The 22,487-nt window shown below is 40.4% G+C and overlaps 1 protein-coding gene across 1 annotated transcript; it reads left to right on the top strand.

Moving 5' to 3' along the window:
- The first annotated feature begins 16,352 nt into the window (after window positions 1–16,352).
- LOC102403836 (ovalbumin-related protein X-like) lies at window positions 16,353–22,067 on the top strand. The gene is made up of 3 exons (XM_025273457.3): window positions 16,353–16,656; window positions 19,512–19,667; window positions 21,374–22,067. Exons 1-3 carry the CDS (start codon window positions 16,453–16,455, stop codon window positions 21,767–21,769), a joined length of 756 nt encoding a protein of 251 aa, XP_025129242.3. The 5' UTR covers window positions 16,353–16,452; the 3' UTR covers window positions 21,770–22,067.
- Window positions 22,068–22,487: the final 420 nt, after the last annotated feature.

Below are 22,487 nucleotides of genomic sequence, written 5' to 3'. Positions count from 1 at the left end.
TCCAACTCAGGGATCAAACCCAGGTCTCTCACATTGCAGGCGGATTCTTTACCATATGAGCCACCAGGGAAGCCCCAAATAATATGTATAGCATATATATTTTAGAAAACCTTTGAATTTTTGCCTAATTTGGCTTGTAATTTAAGCAAAGCAATACATGCTTCTATATTATCAGTGCATTGGGAGGGAGAGAAAAGGATGCAGAATGCAGAGGAAAGCATGAAGGAAAGAAAAGATGGACCAAAATGCTTTTCAAATATTTAAAAAATAATCCACCTTTAAAGGTATTTCTTTCCAAGTGCACCTCTTCAGACTAGACTTGTCAATGCTGCTAAGAGTGTGATTCTTAGACTGGAAAAAGCTGCCACAACGTCCACAAGGTGTAGGCACTGCGATAAGTCTGATGAATCTTATAATACCCTATCCTAATAGAAAAAATCTGAAAAAGAATCCATATTTAATTGAATCATTTTGCTGGACACCTGAAACATTGTAAATCAGCTATATTTCAATTAAAAGAGAACGATTTTAGAGACTTCCCTGGTGGTCTAGTGGTTAAGAATCCATGCTTCCACTGCAGAGGGCACAGGTTCTATCACTTGTTGGGTAATTAAGATCCTGTGTGCCACATCAGTTCAGTCGTTCAATCGTGTCTGACTCTGCGACCCCATGGACTACAGCACGCCAGGCTTCCTGTCCATCACCACCTCCCGGAGCCTGCTCAAACTCATGTCCATTGAGTTGGTGATGCCATCCAGCCATGTCGTCCTCTGTTGTCCCCTTTTCCTCCTGCCTTCAATCTTTCCCCGCATCAGGGTCTTTTCTAATGAGTCAGTTCTTTGCATCAGGTGGCCAAAGAATTGGAGCTTCAGTTTCAACATCAGTCCTTCCAATGAACATTCAGAACTGATTTCCTTTAGGATTGACTGATTGGATCTCTTTACAGTCCAAGGGACTCTCAAGAGTCTTCTCTAACACCGCAGTTCAAAAGCATCAATTGTTTAGTGATCAGGTTTCTTTATGGTCCAACTCTCACATCCATAGGTGACTACTGGAGAAACCATAGCTTTGACTAAATGGATCTTTGTTGGTAAAGTAACGTCTCTGCTTTTTAATATGCTGTCTAGGTTGGTCATAGCTTTTCTTCCAAGGAGCAAGTGTCTTTTAATTACATGGCTGCAGTCACTGTCTGCAGTGATTTTGGAGCCCAAGAAAATAAAGTCCATTATGGTTTCCATTATTTCTCCATCTATTTGCCATGAAGTGATGGAATCAGGTGCCATGATCTTTGTTTTTTGAATGTTGAGTTTTAAGCATGCCACATGGGGTGGCCACAAAATGGACAATTTTAGTAAAGAAATGAAAATGAATGCTTATGAGAATCTAATAAATATCAGGTCATTAAAAAATTCCTGCCATGGATTCATTTTGATATTTGGCAAAACTAATACAATTATGTAAAGTTTAAAAAAAAAAAAAAGCAAATGTCAACCAACATGGAAATATCGAGGGACATAGATTCAGGAAAGGAGAAATAGAAAAACTGTTTGTTTACTCTTCATGTACCATAGCTAGGAGCTACACAGAAACAGTTGATTTACAATACCTGTTGTGAACTAGTTCTCCCTATTTTAACTATGAAGAAACATGCTGACTCAACTACATAGTTCTTTCCAATGAATGGAACACTAAAAAGACATTGAACTGGAGTTCAGAAGCTTCCCATTTGGTTCCAGCACCAACTGGTCACATCTGCTTCCCTTGTCTTATCTAAAGAAATGAGAAGAAATCACTTGTTTTTCTTATTAAAAATAATTGTTGAGAATCATGTGTTATGATGCATACATAAATCTTATCTTTGGAAAAGCAGAAGCCACCAGCATCAATCTGCCATTTTTTGTAAAAACTTTCTTACTGAAATAAAATCATATAACATAAAAAAAAAAAAATCCTCCCATATATACCTAAATGAGGACATTCTGGGTGGGAACCTTTCATTGCAGCACAAAGCAAATGCAAGAGACAAGGACCATTAGATGGATACAAGTTCTGTGAAATTCAGGCTCCAGGGGTGACCACATACTATGATATGTTCCTTTAAACATCTAGAACAATAGACGGGACACACACCTTCACTCCTAGCTATTAATCAGAGCCTTTATAGGTCAGGGACTTTATGGGCAAGAAAAACCAGCAAGTGTTCTTTGGTTAAGAGACTGTTTACAGGAAATAATAGCACATAAACTATTGAGCAATGCTCCAGACATTTATTCACAAACAATTTCCTGGTTCTATGAATAGTTAGCTAGTGAATTATTAACTGCTTTCCCCCCACCCAAAAAAATGACCATTCTTTGTATCTGTGGGGGAACAGCATCTATACAGATTAATCAGTCTCTGTGAAGTTCTTTTCTCATTGTGAATCACCCCTCCCTGCTTTTTGTTCTTGAATCCAAGCTCTCCCCAGGACTGTATATGAGAGATGTAAAGTTCTCTAAATTGGTGGAAGTCTGATTCAAGGTATGTTTCCTTGAGGCTCTAGAGAAGATTTGCACCATTTTGAAGTCCGTTTCTCTCACATGTGTGGGTACTTAGATGTACAGTCGTGTCTGACTCTTTTTGATGCTATGGATTATAGCCCTCCAGGCTCCTCTGTCCATGGGATTCTCCAAACAAGAAGACTGGAGTGGGTTGCCATTTCCTTTTCCAGGGGATCTTTTCAACACTGGGATTAAACCTACATGAATCAAGAGTCATTTAGTGGAAATACAAAAGATCTAAATTCTAGCTCTTTTCTTTTCTAAAAAATGGCTTTGGATCTTTTTCTTTTATTAATTAGCCTCTTCTTCCTGTGCATATATTTATAGTTTGGACACTGTTTTTAAAACTAAAAGCATCTGTCTTTATGTATATGTGTGTGTGTGTGTTGTGTGTGTGCAATTTGATAAAAAGTTGCTAGTACACGAGCCTGGATTTCACTTCAATGGTGCCCAGTTAATCCCAGGGACAGGGAAGCCTGGTGGGCTGCCGTCTATGGGGTCGCACAGAGTTGGACACGACTGAAGCGACTTAGCAGCAGCAGCAGCAGAGTTAGCTAATAGTTTGTTGGAAGGATTCTTTATAAATAAATTTTTTTAAAAGTCTATTTTTAGAAGCAATACTTTAAGGCATAGTAGTTTTCTGTAACTATGAGTTGTTTTCATTTCATTTAGTTTGTTCTGTTTTTAGATTCCTTCTATTTCTTCTATGACTGAGATCAACTTATTAGTCTTTCACTGCAATTTCACTTAATATAATACTTCCTACATCCACCCATGTTGCTGCAAATGGCCAAGACTTCATTCTTTACAGCTTAGTATATCCCATTGCATATACGTAACACATTTTCTCTCTCCACTCATTTACCCACGGACACTTAGGTTGCTGTGATATCTTGGTTGTTGCAGATAATGCTGCTGTGAACACTGGTGTGCATGCATCTCTTTGAATTAGAGGAAACACCCAGAAATGAAATTACTGGGCCATATGGAGGTTCCACTTTCAATGCTTTGTTTGTGAAATTCTTTGTTCAGTATTGAAGATATATCCTGGGTCACAGGATAAAAATTAGTTCTTAGTAGGGACTGAAAATCTCTGAAGACATGCTCTCTAAGACCCCTTCCTCGCTAACATTCTAAGATACCGCACTGGTCTCTCTCTGAGCTGGAGCTGCAGCCGATCTGTCACTCCGTGTGGGAATCCTCCCTTTGTTTATCATGAGGTAGGTTTGAAATTCTTATTCAGTGAGGATTACTCTGTTCCTGGCCGCCTCCATGCCAGACAGAAGAGCATTTCATTCACTATGTCTCATTGTAGGAGTCAGAAAAGAAACTTGATGCCAGTGCTCAAGACAAAATTCCTTCTCTCTGGTTTTTAAACAGCAATAAATTGTTGTCGTAGCCAGAGAGAGTGTGTAATATAGACATACACGTTATAGCTAATTTTAAAAAGCTACTTAATTTATTACATAAAATCCATGCCATTAAATGTTTCATTTTTTCCTATGCATTTCTTGGGTCACTCTGTTGATGCAAGGTTGCAGTCTATTTTACAATGCATACGTCAGCTGGCTCACCCTTGTATAAATACTTGAAGTCAGTTCACAATGCAAGGAAAATGACTTGTGGAACGCAATTCTGAGAACACAGGAGGAGAAACTGTGAGTGCTGAGTGCAGTGTAAGTCTCTGTGTTGCAGACACAGCTCTGAGCTCACCAAGCAGAACTGTAACCAACCTGAAGACAAGGTAAAAATGCAAATACTAAATTGTCTCTTCTTTGCCATGATTTTCGTAATTGGTGATGATTTCTCACAAAGTATAGGGGAAGATTTAGTTGTAATCCTCATGGACAGAGGATCTTGGTGGGCTATAGTCCATAGGGTTGCAAACAGTCAGAAGTGACTAAGCAACTGGTATATATATATATATACACATATTTAAATATAAGGTCTTTTTTGGCTGTCCAGTGCTTAAGACTCTGAACTTCCACTCCTGGGTGTGGGTTCAATCCCTGGTCGGGGAACTAAGATCTTGCATGCCACATGGCACCATCAAATTATATATTTATTATATATGTAAGAAAATAGTAATAATATGTGAATACACACACACACGTGTGTGTGTGTGTGCTCAGTTGCTTCAGTTATGTCCAGCTCTTTGCAACCCCATGGACTGTAGCCCACCCACTAGGCTCCTCTCTCCATGGAATTCTCCAGGCAAGAATACTGGAGTGGGCTGCTATGCCCTCCTCCAGAGTTTTTCCTCACCCAGGGCTTGAACCAACATCTCCTGCGTCTCTTGCATTGCAGGTGGCTTCTTTACCACTGAGTGACCAGGGAAGTCCATATATATGTACAAAACGCTCCATTACATGTGTTGATGGTGCCGTCAACCTACTGAAGGGAGATAAGCACTCTGAGACGTTTTTCTAGTGGTAAAGTGGGTTTCGAATGGTGCGCCCCTACCCTCGCATCAGTCAGTCCCTTTTGTGTACTTTTGGCTCAATGAGGTTATGTATCCGTTGGGACCAATACTATAACCTTGTCCTCTTTGTCATTACTTTAAGTGAATGGACTAAGCATGGTAATGGTGGCAACAGTAACGGCCATATCCACTGCCGTGTTTGTCCGTGTAGCACATGCAGTCCCAGGTGCTTTACAAACAGCACATGATTTAATCCTCACACTAATCCTATAAGGAAACTCTTGTTTAACCACTTTTGCAGAAGAAAAGATAGACACTAGGAGAACTTAAGTAACTTGCCCGGGGACATAAAGCTAGAACATGGCAGAGTTGGAAATGTTTTTGACTCCAAAATCTGTGTTCTTTTTGTTTCCATGAAGACCCTATTTGAGGATCTAGGGTTCACAAACGAGAAATAATTCTTACTCTCATTAGAGATAAACTGAAATAGCAATGTTTTGACCTACATTTCTGTTGTTGTCGACCTGTGCTTTTGTATTCTAGACCCCAGGTAAAGGAATGGACTCACTCAGTGTGGCAAATGCCCAGTTCTGCTTTGATGTCTTTAAAGAGATGAGCTGTGACCACACGATTGAGAATGTGCTCCTTTCTCCCTTGAGTCTTCTGTCCGCCCTGGCTGTGGTGCTCTTCGGGGCTAGAGGAAACAGCGCCTCCCAGATGGAGAAGGTAAGTCACAGACACACTTTCAGCCACGTCTACAGACAGTCAAGGACAATTTCAAACCCTGACTTGTTATGGAGATTTCACAGATGCAGCTTCCTGGGTGGCTCAGATGGTAAAGAATCTGCCTGCAATCCAGGAGACCCAGATTCGATCCTTGGGTCAGGAAGATCCCCTGGAGAAGGGAATGGCTATCCGTTCTAGTACTCTCGCCTGGAGAATCCCATGGACAGAGGAGCCTGGTGGCCTATAGTCCGTGGAGTTTCAAAGAGTCGAACATGACTAACCCACACGTAGATGCCCAATTCTGTAAACACAAGAGACTGTTCACCTTCACTTGAGAAGACCTCATATTGGCTCTATCGAAAAGACAAACAGTAAGATTTCCCATAGCTCTGTTCTAAGAGGCGGGGGACAAGTGGGCGCAGCAGAGGGTGAACAGGGAGAGGCAAATGGTCGAGGGCAACCTCGTTCCCGGGAGTCGGGACTCCCCACCCCCACCCCAAACCTTTCGCATGCTTGTGTCCCCAGGGCCTTCCTGCTGTGGGACACACAAAGCATTTTGCAAGGATTTACAGACTATGCAATTATCTTCCCAAGGAGATCACCAGTGCTTTAACTCAACCAATAATTGTGGGTGACTAGAAAAACTATTTCTTTAGTAGACATCTTTCAACATACCTTAATCATCTCTCTGCTTATTGCAGAGGGAATGACTGACTCGTGGAAAAAAGCTTCTCTCCAGTCAGGATTTAAATTGGAAATGAATTTGGAAGGCTGGAGTCAAATCCTGAATTTAATAATATATTTAAACTCAAGAAAAACTAAATGTAAATGCTCTTATGTTCAGTTTTATTCTATTTCCATGCAATTGGTGAAGAGGTCTCCATTGTCTTACCCAGAATGTATGCTCAATAAATTCATGTTTGTGGAGAGGGAAGACTAGCTGAGAATGAGGATGATCTGGGAATCTTTACAAACCATCCTGGGATGAGAACGTGCAGACCTCTCCTCCCCTCTCCTCTCTTTGTGCACCCCTCCCCTCTCCCTCCCTTCAAAGTGAGAGCTTGCCAGCAGGTGACTCTGTCTACACCTGTGCAAGCCTGAGGTTTTGCAAGCAGAAAGATGGTGGGGTCATTGTGTTAAGGGCACAAGTTAGGCAGAGATAGAGTCTGGAGTAGAAATACTTCTTTGTCTTTTCTGAGTTAAAAGGGAACCAAATAATTCAAAAAGCTCCCTTGCTGATTTCCATACAAATGGAGAAAAATTCCTCATATTTTCATCCTGTTAACAATTATTTTACAACACTCAAAGGCTGAGTCCAGTGCTCAGAATTCTAGGTTCAACCATCATGCTGTCTTTTGATTAGAGTGAGGACCACCACTGAAGCAACATCAGGGGCACTATGCATGCCAAGTCCCTAGATTATGGAACAAAATGCCTTATGATATAGGAGAGCATGCTTGGGGTCGGTCGTGTCTGACTTTCTGTGACCTCATGGACTGTAGCCCATAAGGCTCCTTTGTGCATGGAATTTTCCAGGCAAGAATACTGGAATGGGTGGCCAATTCCTACTCCAGGAAAGAAAGTGGAAATGTTAGTCACTCAGTCATGTCTGACTCTGTGCAACCCCATGGACTGTAGCTTTCTAGGTTCCCCTGTCCATGGAATTCTCCAGGCAAAAATAATGGAGAGTTGCCATTCCCTTCTTCAGGAGATCTTCCAGATCCAGGGATTGAACTTGGCTCAGGCAGATTATTTACAGTCTGAACCACCAAGGAAGGATTCCTACTCTAGGGGATCTTCCCAACCCAGGGTTTGAGCCCACATCTCTTGTGTCTCCTGCATTCACAAGCAGACTACCACTGTACCACCTGGGAAGCTCTATGATTTGAAGATCACTGGGCAATCTCAGAACTGGAAGAAACCATAAATTTCCCACTCTTCACTCTATGATTTAGTCTACACAGGGACCCAGCAGGCAAGAGATTGTGCAAAGTCCTCTGATGAGGCAGAGTTTAATGTGAATTAGCTTTTTAACAAAAGAACCAGACAACTCTACATTTTAGAAAGTTCTTTCTAGCCTTGAGTTAAAATTTGCCTTTCTTATAAGCATAGCTCCCTTATCACTTTTCTGTTCTTAAAAGATACACACACACGCAAATCATGTCCTCTTCCATGTATGTTAAGAAAGTTGTAATATCTGCTGCTATCTACTGCTTCTTACCCCATTTTTACTCTAGGGCTCTCTTGCTCTTGATTGTGCTCAGTTGTGTTCAACTCTTTGTGACTCCATGGACTGTAGCCTGACAGGCTCTAGGGAATCACACAAAGCAAATTAAATGTACTCACCCTTTAAATATTTGAAGAGATTGCAATGTTTTATCTCAGTTGTTCTCTGATGAAGGCCTTCCTTAGAAAAGTATAATTATACCTCTTTTAAGCCAACAGAACTATAGCAAACATTAATTCTTAGTGGAGAAAATGATACAAGCTGTGAAATCTCAAGGGGATACTGTGAGTGTCAAATCAGATAATGATTATAAAAATCATTGAAAAATAATTACCTATTATGTGAATTCATCCATTATCTTGTCTGCTTGGTGAGTAACCAATGTTATTAATTGTCCACAAATAAATTAAGATCCATTTCTTTATCCATACAACTATTTGTTCTTCATTCAACAAATACTCGTTGGGTTCGTACTATGTTTCACAACTGGGAAGGTAGGGATGAACAAATGAAGTGACAATAGAAATGATTAAGCCTGAACTGATTTTGAAACACTCTTCTAAACGTTCAGGTTTAATTCTGTCTCAAAGTTTGCCTTCTACCCACAGAGATGAGTACTAGTCAGTGCCTGCATGTCTTTAACACTTCAATGGTTAGACTTCTGCTTAAGAGCACATGAAGAGTTTTCTTTTAAAAACTCATCTGTCCTCTTTGACATCTTTTTTTTTTTTTTTAAAGGCTTCTGCGGTGGCTCAGACAGTAAAGAATCTACCACGTTTGAACGCTAGGTTGAAAAGATCCCCTAGAGAAGAGAATGGCTACCCACTCCAGTGTTCTTCCCTGGGAAATCCCATGGACAGAAGAGCTTGGTGGGCTACAGTCCATGGCATAGCCAAGAGTTGGACACGACTGCAAGCATACACTCCTGTGTCATAAGACATATTGCTTCATAATCTAGGGACTTCTTTAAAAAAAAAATAAGAGGCTTCCATTTTTTTAAAAAATGAGGAGCAAAACTAATATACAGATGAGAAGAAAGATGGTCTGAATCATAGAAAGTTCGTAAAAATGTAAGAGCTTAACATTTATAGCAAGAAAGTGATTTGTATATGTGGGGAGGGGCTTCCCAGGTGATGCTGGTGGTAAAGAATTTGCCTTCAAATGCAGGAGATGCAAGAGACACAGGTTCAATAGCAAAGAGTTGGACATGACTGAGCATACACATTCATATACACACAGACACACTCACACGCTCCTGGTCTTAAGGAGAAGTATTTGCTTATGCTTTGACACAGATTCTTTGTTTCCTATTGTAGGTGCTGCACTTGAATGAGTTAACAAGAACTGCAAATTCTTCAAACACAAGGGTAGATATAATTCTTACTTTCCTTTTTACTTCTCTTATAGCAGTCTCTCTTCAGTCCATGAGGACTAAAGGCTTAAGGCAATAAAACAGAGTATTTATTCCAGACATGCTTTGAGCCTTTCACTTTCATATTGACACAGTCAACCTTCTAGGTTTGCTGTTTTAAAATAATCATGCTGAAATTTTGAAATAAGAGATGAGAAAATGAGAACTGTCAAAAATTTGAGGTAGAGCCCTAGCCTTTAAAGAAAAGCAGCAGAAGAGAGATTATTCTCAAAGAGTTTTCAGGATGGAACCCCCAAGTCTACTCAGGCAATAGAAGTGCTTCAAACAGTGCCTGCCCAGGGTCAGTGCTCACTAGGTATAAATATATCATTTGGGGGGAAATGGTGGCTCAGACGGTAAAGAATCTGCCTGCCAAGCAGAAGATCTGGGCTCGATCCCTGGGTTGGGAAGATCCCCTGGAGAAGGGAATGGCAACCCACTCCAACATTCTTGCCTGGAGAATGCCATGGACAGAGGAGCCCGGCGGGCCACAGTCCATGGGGTCACATAAAGTCAGACTAACACTAAGTTTAACTTTAGTTAAAGTTAACTTTTTAGTTAAACTTTAACTTTAACTAACACTTTCACTTTAGCTAAAGATGGTGGTGGTGGTTTAGTCGCTAAGTCGTGTCTGACTCTTGCGACACCATGGACCATAGCCCACCAGGCTCCTGTGTCCATGGGATTCTCCAGGCAAGGAATACTGGAGTGGGTTGCCATTTCCTTCTCTATAGCTTATCTTTATGAGTTTTAGTGTTCAATGTTTTTCCATATTGCTAATTTTTAGGGGAAATTTGTAATGTATACCTTCTGTAGCATTTTAGATGTGACTTTCTCACTAGTACCTATGGTGGGGCTACTAAGACCAAACTTTATTGCTCAGAATTCTCCTTTATTACAAGATACAGAAAAACATTTTTCCTGACACAAACTATATTAAATACGTCAGTACTGATATGTGTGCTCTGGGCCGTCTTGTGGAGGAGACAGGGCAAGCTCTGACCAGGGCAGAGGCCTAGCAGGGCCCTCACGCTGGTAAGATGATTGTGATGCTCTGTTAGCAGATCGTCAGACCACTCTGCTTGGTGAAAGGCAAGCATTTCCGTACATCCTGGTGGTAGATTACTCTTCGAATCTGTTTTTATTCTGCTACTACATGTCCTGGACTTCCCTGGTGGCTCAGATGGTAAAGCATCTGCTTACAATGTGGGAGACCGGGTTCAATCCCTGGGTCGGGAAGATCCTCTGGAGAAGAAAATGGCAACCCACTCCAGTACTCTTGCTGGAAAATCCCATGGACGGAGCAGTGTGGTAGCCTACAGTGCGTGGGGTCGCAGAGTTGGACACAACTGAGCGGCTCCACTGTTTCACTTTCACAGCTGCCCTAACGCAAGCCAACAGCCTCTTGTGTAGCCTCAGGTGATGATTACGTGTGTGGGAACAGGGTCCCTGTTTTCAAGTGTTTGTAAACTTCCATTTAGTGTGAAGATACAGCAGTCCATTCACTCATTCAAGCAATCCTCTCTGAAATCAACAAGCCCAGCCATAGTCAAGTCCACATGGCAAGTGGACTGTTTGCAGAAAAAGCCCATCCCTTCCTCCCGGTGAGTTAAAATAAGACATTTTCCCATAAGTAGGGTAGAAGTCTTTCCTTTCTGTCTTCATTTAATTCATTCTAGTATTGTTTGTGCTATCACAATGGTGAGAAAGTAGAAAAGATATTATATATATATAATGATACAAGATATATATTTATTAATAATAAAAGAAATAATGTATATTATATATATTATGAAGAAGGAAATGTTAACTCACTCCAGTGTTCTTGCCTGGAAAATCCCATGGACAGACTAGCCTGGCAGTCTACAGTCCATGGGGTCACAAAGAGTTGGACACAAGAGTCCAAGCAACTGAGCTTGCATACATGTATATTATATCTTTTCTTATATTTAGACAGAGAGCTTGCAATATATTTTATATAAGCATTTCATTTCATATAGAAAAAGTGTAAAAGAGCTTTAATTTTCAGATGCAAGTTTGTCACATGTTCAACTGTGTTTCATATGGACCCAGGTGAAGCATAAAGAACACAATTTTATATAATTTATGATTAAAAACAACACTGACAAAATTTTTGTATCAATAATAAAAGAGGAATTAATATTTTTAACTCCAAGTTGAGGACTCTAATTATGCTAAATTTGATTATCCTAATTATGCAGTTATAAGTATAAAGTATAATCTCAGAGGCTTAAGAGAATTGTTCTTATCATGAAATAACATCCTGCAGTAATTTGTTCATTTCATTTAAACATCAAAAGCATGAAAATTGTATATATTTTTACTAGGTTGGACCTAGATCTGCATTATAATATTTAATATATTTTCCCCCTTCATATAATTCCTACCATGTATGGTCTAAATGTTTTACAATCTCAATTTATATGCTATGTCTTTTCTTTTTCTATGCTCATTTTACAGAAATACGTAGACTGTATTAAACAATTATATAAACTAAGACCTGAAAATCTGGATTTCAAAAATCACTTAGAAGAAGCCAGAATACAGATTAATGCACAGATTGAAAATAAGACAAAAGGTAGGAGATCTACGCCGTCTTCTTTCTCTTCTTTTTCTTTCAGGTGTGATCACATTCAGTGACATGCTCAGATCTTAAAACATTTATTCAGGCAGTTTTGACAAATGTATATCATGACACAGAGCATTTCCTTTACCCTGAAAATTTCTTCCACATCTGTTCCCGAGCACCCAGTGATTTTATTCTACATCACAGGTTAATTTTACCTATCCTAAAGCTTCCAATAAGTGATGATTACAGGATGTACTGTTTTGTGTTTTTTCATTCATGTATTTGGATACATCAGTGGCTCATGCCTTTTTATTGCTGAGACATATTCCACTGTATGAATATACCAGTTTGTTTACCCTTTTTCTTCTTGTTGGATATCTGGGTTATATCTAGTTTTGGGCTATTATAAATAGTGTTACTATGAACACTTTCGTAAAAAGCTTTTGCATTCATTTTTTTTTCATTTCTCTTGAGTAAATACTTGGCATAAATTCTAAGTCTTAGACCATATGGATGGATGTTTAACTTCTTATTTCAGTTCAGTAGCTCAGTTGTGTCTGACTCTTTGCGACCTCATGAATTGCAGCACAGTCCTTCCAATGAATACCCAGGACTGATCTCCTGTAGAATGGACTGGTTGGATCTCCTTGCAGTCCAAGGGACTCCCAAGAGTCTTCTCCAACACCACAATTCAAAAGCATCAATTCTTTGGCGCTCAGCTTTCTTCACAGTCCAACTCTCATATCCATACATGACCACTGGAAAAACCATAGCCTTGACTAGACGGATCTTTGTTGGCAAAGTAATGTCTCTGCTTTTGAACATGCTGTTGAGGTTGGTCATAACTTTCCTTCCAAGGAGTAAGTGTCTTTTAATTTCATTAACTTCTTAAGCAACTGCCAAATAGATTTCTCAAGTGGCTGAACCGTTTACATTCTCACAGGACTGTATGAAAATTCCAGTTACTCCAAATCCTCTCTGATTTTTGGTGTTGTAAATACTTTTCATTTAACTCTTTCAGTAGATTTAACTACTTTTCATGTACTAACTTAGATTTACTAACTTTTCATTTAACTCTTTCATTGTGGTCTTTATTTGCATTTCTCTGGTGACTATAAATATTGAGCTTCTTTTTCAGTGACTGTTGGTCTTTAATATATCTTAATTTATGAAGCTCTGTTCAATTTGATTGTTCATTTTTGATTGGCTTATTTACTTTTTATTATTGAGTTGCAAGAATTCTTTACATATTCTGGATACAAATATTTTGTTAGACACCTGTGCTGCTAATATTTTCTCTTAGTCTCTGTATTTATTTTGTTCACTGTATTTTTGATGAGCAGAAGTTTCTAATTTTAAATGAAGTCCAGTTTATCAATGGTTTGTGCTTTCTGTGTATTTTCTAAGAAATTTTTGCTCACCTAATTAGAGATACCAAGGGAACATTTCATGCAAAGATGGACTCAATAAAGGACAGAAATGGTATGGACCTAACAAAAGCAGAGGATATTAAGAAGAGGTGGCAAGAATACACAGAAGAACTGTACAAAAAAAGATCTTCACGACCAAGATAATCACGATGGTATGATCACTCACCTAGAGCCAGACATCCTGGAGTATGAAGTCAAGTGGGCCTTAGAAAGCATCACTACGAACAAAGCTAGTGGAGGTGATGGAATTCCAGTGGAGCTATTTCAAATCCTGAAAGATGATGCTGTGAAAGTGCTGCACTCAATATGCCAGCAAATTTGGAAAACTCAGCAGTGGCCACAGGACTGGAAAAGGGCAGTTTTCATTCCAGTCCCAAAGAAAGGCAATGCCAAAGAATGCTCAAACTACCTCACAATTGCACTCATTTCACATGCTAGTAAAGTAATGCTCAAAATTCTCCAAGCCAGGCTTCAGCGGTATGCAAACTGTGAACTTTCAGATGTTCAAGCTGGCTTTAGAAAAGGCAGAGAAACCAGAGATCAGATTGCCAACATCCACTGGATCATGGAAAAAGCAAGAGAGTTACAGAAAAACATCTATTTCTGCTTTATTGACTGTGCCAAAGCCTTTGACTGTGTGGATCACAATAAACTGTAGAAAATTCTGAAAGAGATGGGAATACCAGACCACCTGACCTGCCTCTTGAGAAATCTGTATGCAGATCAGGAAGCAACAGTTAGAACTGGACATGGAACAACAGACTAGTTCCAATAAGAAAAGGAGTATGTCAAGGCTGTATATTGTCACCCTGCTTATCTAACTTCTATGCAGAGTACATCATGAGAAACGCTGGACTGGAAGAAACACAAGCTGGAATCAAGATTGCTGGGAGAAATATCAATAACCTCAGATATGCAGATGACATCAACCTTATGGCAGAAAGTGAAGAGGAACTAAAGAGCCTCTTGATGAAAGTGAAAGAGGAGAGTGAAAAAGTTGGCTTAAAGCGCAACATTCAGAAAATGAAGATCATGGCATCTGGTCCCATCACTTCATGGGAAATTGATCGGGAAAAAGTGATAAGAGTGTCAGACTTTATTTTTTGGGGCTCCAAAATCACTGCAGATGGTGACTGCAGCCATGAAATTAAAAGAGACTTACTCCTTGGAAGAAAAGTTATGACCAACCTAGATAGCATATTGAAAAGCAGAGACATTGCTTTGTCAGCAAAGGTCCATCTAGTCAAGGCTATGGTTTTTCCAGTGGTCACGTATGGATGCGAGAGTTGGACTGTGAAGAAAACTGAGCGCCGAAGAATTGATGCTTTTGAACTGTGGTGTTGGAGAAGACTCTTGAGAGTCCCTTGGACTGCAAGGAGATCCAACTAGTCCATTCTAAAGGAAATCAGCCCTGGGTGTTCTTTGGAAGGAATGATGTTAAAGCTGAAGCTCCAGTACTTTGGCCACCTCATGCGAAGAGTTGACTCATTGGAAAAGACTCTGATGCTCGGAGGGATTGGGGGCAGGAGGAGAAGGGGAGGACAGAGGATGAGATGGCTAGATGGCATCACCGACTCAATGGGCATGAGTTTGGGTAAACTCCGGGAGTTGGTGATGGACAGGGAGGCCTGGCATGCTGCAATTCATGGGGTCCCAAAGAGTTGGACACAACTGAGCTGACTGAACTGAACTGAACTGAAGGTCACAAAGATATTCTCTGTTTTCTTTTAGTGGATTTATTCCTTCAGTGCTTACATTTAGGTTTATGATCCACCTGACCTGGATGAGTGGCACTAGATGCCTTCAGCGTCCTTCACAGCTATTTTTTTCCTAGATCAGCTTTTTTTTTTTCTGCTCTTTAATACAAATGAAATCATATTTTAATGATTTTAATGTAGGATGAGAAAGAGGGGGAATGGTTCTTCCTTCCATGTGGATAACTGGTTATTCTAGTACCAGGTGTTAAATATCTCAAGACTTTTTCCAATTCATAAAATGAAAGATCCTAACATCTTATCAATTTTACTCTTGAGAAGTGCTGCTGCTGCTGCTGCTAAGTCACTTCAGTCGTGTCCGACTCTGTGTGACCCCACAGACGGCAGCCCACCAGGCTCCCCCGTCCCTGGGATTCTCCAGGCAAGAACACTGGAGTGGGTTGCTGTTTCCTTCTCCAATGCATGAAAGTGAAAAGTGAAAGTGAAGTCGCTCAGTCGTGTCCGACCCTCAGCAACCCCATGGACTGCAGCCTTCCAGGCTCCTCGTCCATGGGATTTTCCAGGCAAGAGTACTGGAGTGGGGTGCCACTGCCTTCTCTGCTTGAGAAGTGAGGAGGCATAAAAGGTCAAGTCTTTCTCCTGCAACTTTCCCAGTTATTTCTTTTGTTTGATTATAGTAGAAAATCACTGGATAATAGAAGTGATCTGTAAAACCACTGACTCAGATAGTCATTGCTTTTAACATAGGATGGTATCAGGAGGGATGTCACAGCAAAGTCAAATGTAAATGGTTAGTGTATTGGTATTTATAAATCATCTCTTCACTGGGCAACTTAATGTTATATAAATTAATCATGATTGTTCATTTCCACGAAATGGCAACCCACTCCAGTGTTCTTGCCTGGAGAATCCCAGGGACGGGGGAGCCTGGTGGGCTGCCGTCTGTGGGGTCGCACAGAGTCGGATATGACTGAAGTGACTTAGCAGCAGCAGCAGCAAGCTATACACTCACTTTACTTTCTTTTGCATTCTACATTAGTTAATTAATTTAATTTTTACAAAACCAAATTTTCCTTAAAGCACAAATGCACTACATTTTGCAAACAGGTCCATGACACATGACATGACAGTGAGATCAGATAGCCATTTTCGTCCATGACCCCTCCCAGGGGGTGGCCCCAGGCCCCTGGACATAGTGACTGGGCTCGTTTTAGGGGTGACAAGTCAGGCTGAGGTTTAATGCCTTAAATAATGGCTTCACTTGAGTACCACAGAACTGTGACTATTTAGATATTTGCTCAAAAGTCTTCTTGGCTCTCCTGAAGATATTGAGTGGCGATTACTAATACAAATATAAATTTAAAGATGGGACAAAATGCAAAGCAAAACCAATGAAACCAATTTCCATTGCATGGTCAGTCATGTATAATCTCACTGTTTCTCCTCCCAAAGGTGAAGTTAAGGAGCTCTTGTTCCCCAGTAGCCTCACATCCTCCGACCAGTTGGTGCTGATTAATGCCATCTCCTTCAGAGGGGTCTGGAAGTACGCATTTCAAAAAGACCAAACTATGGCCATGGCTTTCAGATTGGATGAGGTAGACTCTTGACTTAATTTGCTTTTTCTCTTAAAGTTGGTCCCCGGCAATTTTGCCTTAAAATATGTTAAATAATTTCTGGCCTTAGGTAGGTTAATTTCCAAGTGACTATCCCAAGTACCTACCAGATAAAGTCCAGATTTATTAATAGATTAATGAAAGTTTTGTTTTATTTTGCTCTGTTTAGCATGACAGTTGCATAATTGAAAATCTGGAATAAAACATAGACCTTGGACAGGTTTAAGGCAAGTCTGGGCTTTAGGCTAAGATTAAACCATTGCTAAGCAATTCATTTACTGCACACTGGAAATGAAATCAGGTAGTAGATAATAACTGCAATAGATGCTTACAATGTAGGTCAATGGTAAAGTGGGTGTGAACTTGAGAGGCTAAGCAAAACTTGAGAGCAATATTCATAATCAGAATAAATGGTTCCTGGGATTTCCTGGTGGTCCAGTGGCTAAGACTTCATGTTCACAATGCAGGGGGCCCAAGTTCCATCCCTGGTCAGGGAACTAGATCCCGCATGGCACAACTAAAAATTCTGTGTGCTGCAAGTAAAACCTGGCACGGCCAAATAAGTAAATAAATATTTTAAAAATAAATAGACAAATAAAAAGTTTCTAGGTAGGCTGTCCTGCTATCCGCAATCTCCCCAACTTCTTTCCTTCTTAATATATTAAAAAATTTTTAAAGTTTTTATTTTTTGGCCATGCTGTGCAGCATGTGGGATCTTAGTTCCTTGATCAGGGACTGAACACTTGCCCCTTGCATTGGAAGTGTTGAGTCCTAACCACTGAACCACCAGGAAAGTCCAACCAACTTCTCTTCTTTGTGTCCTCAGCATATCCTAAATGTCAGGCTGCAACCAAAATAATACTTGTTATTTAACAAGAAATAATGGGTCTGTATATTATAAATGAGTTCCTAAACTATCAATTGTACATACTCTATCAAATATATTTCCAAAAATGCTTGCCATTATTGGTCAATTAAACATTTGTTATCAGATCAGATCAGATCAGTCACTCAGTTGTGTCCGACTCTTTGTGACCCCATGAATCGCAGCACGCCAGGCCTCCCTGTCCATCACCAACTGCCGGAGTTCACTCAGACTCACGTCCATCGAGTCAGTGATGCCATCCAGCCATCTCATCCTCTGTGGTCCCCTTCTCCTCCTGCCCCCAATCCCTCCCAGCATCAGACTCTTTTCCAATGAGTCAACTCTTCGCATGAGGTGGCCAAAGTACTGGAGTTTCAGCTTCAGCATCATTCCTTCCAAAGAAATCCCAGGGCTGATCTCCTTCAGAATGGACTGGTTGGATCTCCTTGCAGTCCAAGGGACTCTCAAGAGTCTTCTCCAATACCACAGTCCAAAAGCATCAATTCTTCGGCCCTCAGCCTTCTTCACAGTCCAGCTCTCACATCCGTGCATGACCACAGGAAAAACCATAGCCTTGACTAGACGAACCTTTATTGGCAAAGTAATGTCACTGCTTTTGAATATGCTATCTAGGTTGGTCATAACTTTCAGCCAACTATAAAATTACAGAGGGTTTATATTTCTGGATAAGTATATTAGAATACTTATTACATGAATACTTTTTCATGTAAAAGAAATAGTGAATGACTTTAAGCAAAACATAATTCTCTAACCAAACATATTAGTCACAGCTGGAACTATCCAGTATTATCTTTCCAAAGAATATTGTCATCAGATATTGAGGTCATTGGACATATAGTGAAATTATATTGCTATTATAAGCTGTGGGTTTTTTTTTTTTTTTTAATGAAAATACCAGGGCCACATTCCTGGAGATTCTGATTTGCAAGAAGTGCTTGAGTAGTTGTATTTTTTTTTAATTTTATTTTATTTTTAAACTTTACAATATTGTATTAGTTTTGCCAAATATCAAAATGAATCCGCCACAGGTATAGCTGTGCTCCCCATCCTGAACCCTCCTCCCTCCTCCCTCCCCATTCCCTCCCTCTGGGTCGTCCCGGTGCACCAGCCCCAGCATCCAGTAGCCCGTGTGCTGCAGCTGCTGCTAAGTTGTGTAGGTCCTTCCAAAGATTTACCAAGTTTGGGGACCATAGTATAAGGAAAATGGAAAGGAGATTTTAATAGGGATCATAGAGAGCTACTTAAAAGGGCAAACATACCCCAGAGCAAGCAGACTTTCTAGAGGAAACAAGTCAGAATCTGAGAAGTTAATGTCAAAATCTTTATTTTCACAGGAAAATCTGGTCCATTTGGTTTACATGATGCAGCTATCTTTATGTTATGACTAGCCTTCAAAGAGAAAAACATAAAATAAGGTTATGGTCATAACTAAATTTCTTTAACTGACCTCAGTATGTGGAATTCACTTAGCCCGTTGTTATGTGCTTTGCTATTAATATTTTGTAGCTATTTTGTAATTTGCAACCCAGTGCTGTGAATTGGTCCAGATTAGTCATTACTTGAGCTGGAAAGACACTAAATTATATTCCTTAAAGGACCTGTTTGACTTTTAAAAAATGGTTATCCTGATAAGATCTTATGATGCTTATTTCTCAACTCTTTGATGTAAATTAACTGCTTCTGGGCATCAAAAATATACACTTGACTAAAAATAATATATTGAAAGGCATAAACACTTTGCACTTCAGTAGCTACTTAATTTAGGCTACCACCCCCCTTTCAATCAGTACAACAGTGATCAATCATGGATATTTCTGTGGCAAGATGGATAGATTTTGGTTTGGTCACTCCTTGTGGGAAACTTTGGAGGATAAGATGTAAATTCCTCATGCTTTAAATGGAAACACAGAAAGGAGCTGGCTTTGTGGTCTCACTCTTGTTACTTTTATAGTCTCAGAGCACATCTGTCCAGATGATGCGTCTGCAAGGGCACCTGAAACTGGGCTCCATCACAGAGCCTCCAGGCCAGGTTCTGGAGCTGCCCGATGTGGAGGATCGCCTGAGTTTGGTCATCATCCTACCCAGCAAGGATGTCAGTCTTGGACAGGTAAACCACTCAGTCTTTGCAGCCACAGACACCAGAAAAGGGTCCATGCTTGAAAATTACACACGCAGGAAGCTGGAGATTCCAAATAACTGCTTATGCTTAATGCAGTGCTGCATGCTCACTCATGTTCTACTCTCTGTGATCCCATGGACTCTAGCCCACCAGGCTCCTCTGTCCGTGGGATTCTCCAGGCTAGAATACTGGAGTCGGTTGCCATGACCTCCTCCAGGGGATCTTCCCAACCTGGGGATTGAATATGGATCTCTTGTGTCTCCTGCATTGGCAGGTGGATTCTCTACCACTGTGCTACCCCGGAAGCCCCCATACTATGCTTGATCTTAGCCAAAAGGCTAAGAAGTGGCTATGTGCACTTAAAAGGCAAAATAATCCCCCAATGAAGCACCCGCACACTAGGGTATGAAATAATCCCCCAATAAAGCACCCGCACACTAGGGTATGAAATAATCCCCCAATGAAGCACCCGCACACTAGGGTAGTCACTTCTACTGGTTTTAGCTTTAAGTTTTGAAAGCACAGTCACATGCTTCCTCTTCCAGTCTCCATGAGTTGTTATTTTACATGTAGTTTTTATATGTTATGTATCAACACCTCTTCTGGACCAAAGGAATTGAGGGATGAATGAGAAAAGGGACGGCAGTTTAGGGAATAGGTTGATTGTATTAAAATATTTAGTTGTCACATGAAAGAAGAAAGGGACTCATTTTTTTGTAGTTCCCAGAGTGAGAATTAAAACTGATAGGTACCAATTACAGGGAAGCAGATTTATGGTCAAAATGGGAGAGGTCTTTCTTGCAAGCTGAGCCGTGCAGCCACCAAACCAGGCTGTTTATAAAGAAGTGGGCGGTCGATGTCAGGACTTCTCAGATGCTCCTTGAAGGGCCTCCTCTACGATCTTTTTCACATTTGAGATTAATTGATTCTAATGATCCAGAAATGTTAGTTTGATACAAATTCAGTCTTTATGGATGTCTGACTAATGAGAATTCTGGTTGGAGTTCAGGTAGAAATTCACACTGGTCAGCCTAGAATTGGGCTTTCCAGATGGCTCAGTGGTAAAGAATCCACCTGCCAAAGCAGGAGATTGCAGGTTCCATCACTGGGTCAGGAAGATTCCCTGGAGGAGGAAATGGCAACCAATTCTAGTATTCTTGCCTGGGAAATCCCATGGATAGAGGAGCCTGGAGGGCTACAGTCCAGGGGGTCACAAAAGGTCAGACATGACTGAGCAACTAACAACAACAAAAACAACAGCCCAGAATTACAACTTATGTCGTCAGAATCTGAAGATCTCAGGTTCCAAAGATGCCTTTTAATGTGGCCAAAAGGATGGGTAGGCACACATATAAATTTTATTGTTATAATACACAAATAGTGCAGCTTAGAGAGGGACCATGAGAGAAACAAAAGTAAATGCTCCCTGTGATAAGTTATTGCTTTTCCAAATAACTCTCGGATGGTGTGCCAAGCAAGGCATAGATCCCAGGGCTGCATGCCTCATCTTCAGTTATTGATCATGGTTTCACTTTCCCCACTTATTCTTACAGATTCTGCTTTCCAAACAATGAGAAGTAGCTTCACCTATTTACAGCCTCACATCTAGTCCTTAGGATATTTCACATTTTGGTGTAATTTTATTTTCTAAAAAAAAAATGTTCATATTTTTCTTCTTTCTTTCTTTCCCATAGATTATCAGAGAGATCACTCCTGAGAAACTCAATAACTGGATAAGCTCAGGCAACATGAAAGACACAGCTGTGGTCCTGCACCTGCCGCAGCTCAGGCTCGAGGGGTTCCCTGAAGACCTGGCGGCCGTACTGGCGGCTCTGGGAATGGTGGATGTCTTTGACCCCTCGAGGGCTAACTTGTCTGGCATAATTGCAGGAGGAGGCCTTGGGGTCTCCAAGATAATACACAAGGCCGTGCTGGAGGTTAGTGAGAGTGCTTCAGAGTTCACCCTAACCAACCAAACAATCAAAGTGGAAAATCCTGAAATATTCAAGGTGGATCATCCTTTTCTCTTCTTTATCTTACACAAGGAAACTAAGATGATTCTTTTCTATGGCAGAGTCTCCAACCCTTAAGGGATGGGATTTATAGTCAGCTTTCTGATTCTTGAAATTAGCTTGCAGAAAATTCTCAGTATAGGTACAACTAAAAGGGATACACCATACTTTTTAGCAATGTTTTGCCTTCAACTATCTCATGTAGAACATCCAACCCAGCCCTTTTTGGTTTGGTTGACTTTGACTAAACAAGTTAGAGCACACTGTTAATTATACTTATTAAAAATTATAATCCATACCATTTCTTTTTCCTTTAAAAAAAAATAACAGCTTTGTTGAGATATAATGCACACACTGTAAAATCCTCCATTTATTTATATCTATTTACTTATTTTAACTGAAGCATGGTTGACTTACAATATTGGTTTCAGGAGTGCAATATAGTAATTCAATATTTTTATAGGTTATACTCCATATAGAGTCATTATAAAATATTGATTGTATTTCCTGTACTGTACAATGTGTGTATTTGCATTTTTTTATACCTAGTAGTGTTCTTGCCTAGAGAGCCCAGGGACGGCGGAGCCTGATGGGCTGCCGTCTATGGGGTCCCACAGAGTCGGACATGACTGAAGCGACTTAGCAGCAGCAGCAGCAGTATTACCTCTCAGTCCTCTTTCCCTATTGTGTCCTCAGCTCCCATCACCCACTGAAACCACTAGTTTGTTGTTTGTATCTGTGAACCTGTTTCTGTTTTGTTATCCATACCGATCTTTCTTAGCTAGCCTTCAATTCA

The sequence above is a fragment of the Bubalus bubalis genome, chromosome 22 (assembly GCF_019923935.1).
Source record: "Bubalus bubalis isolate 160015118507 breed Murrah chromosome 22, NDDB_SH_1, whole genome shotgun sequence".
NCBI classification, from domain to species: domain Eukaryota; kingdom Metazoa; phylum Chordata; class Mammalia; order Artiodactyla; family Bovidae; genus Bubalus; species Bubalus bubalis.
This window is presented reverse-complemented; position numbering and strand designations above follow the sequence as displayed.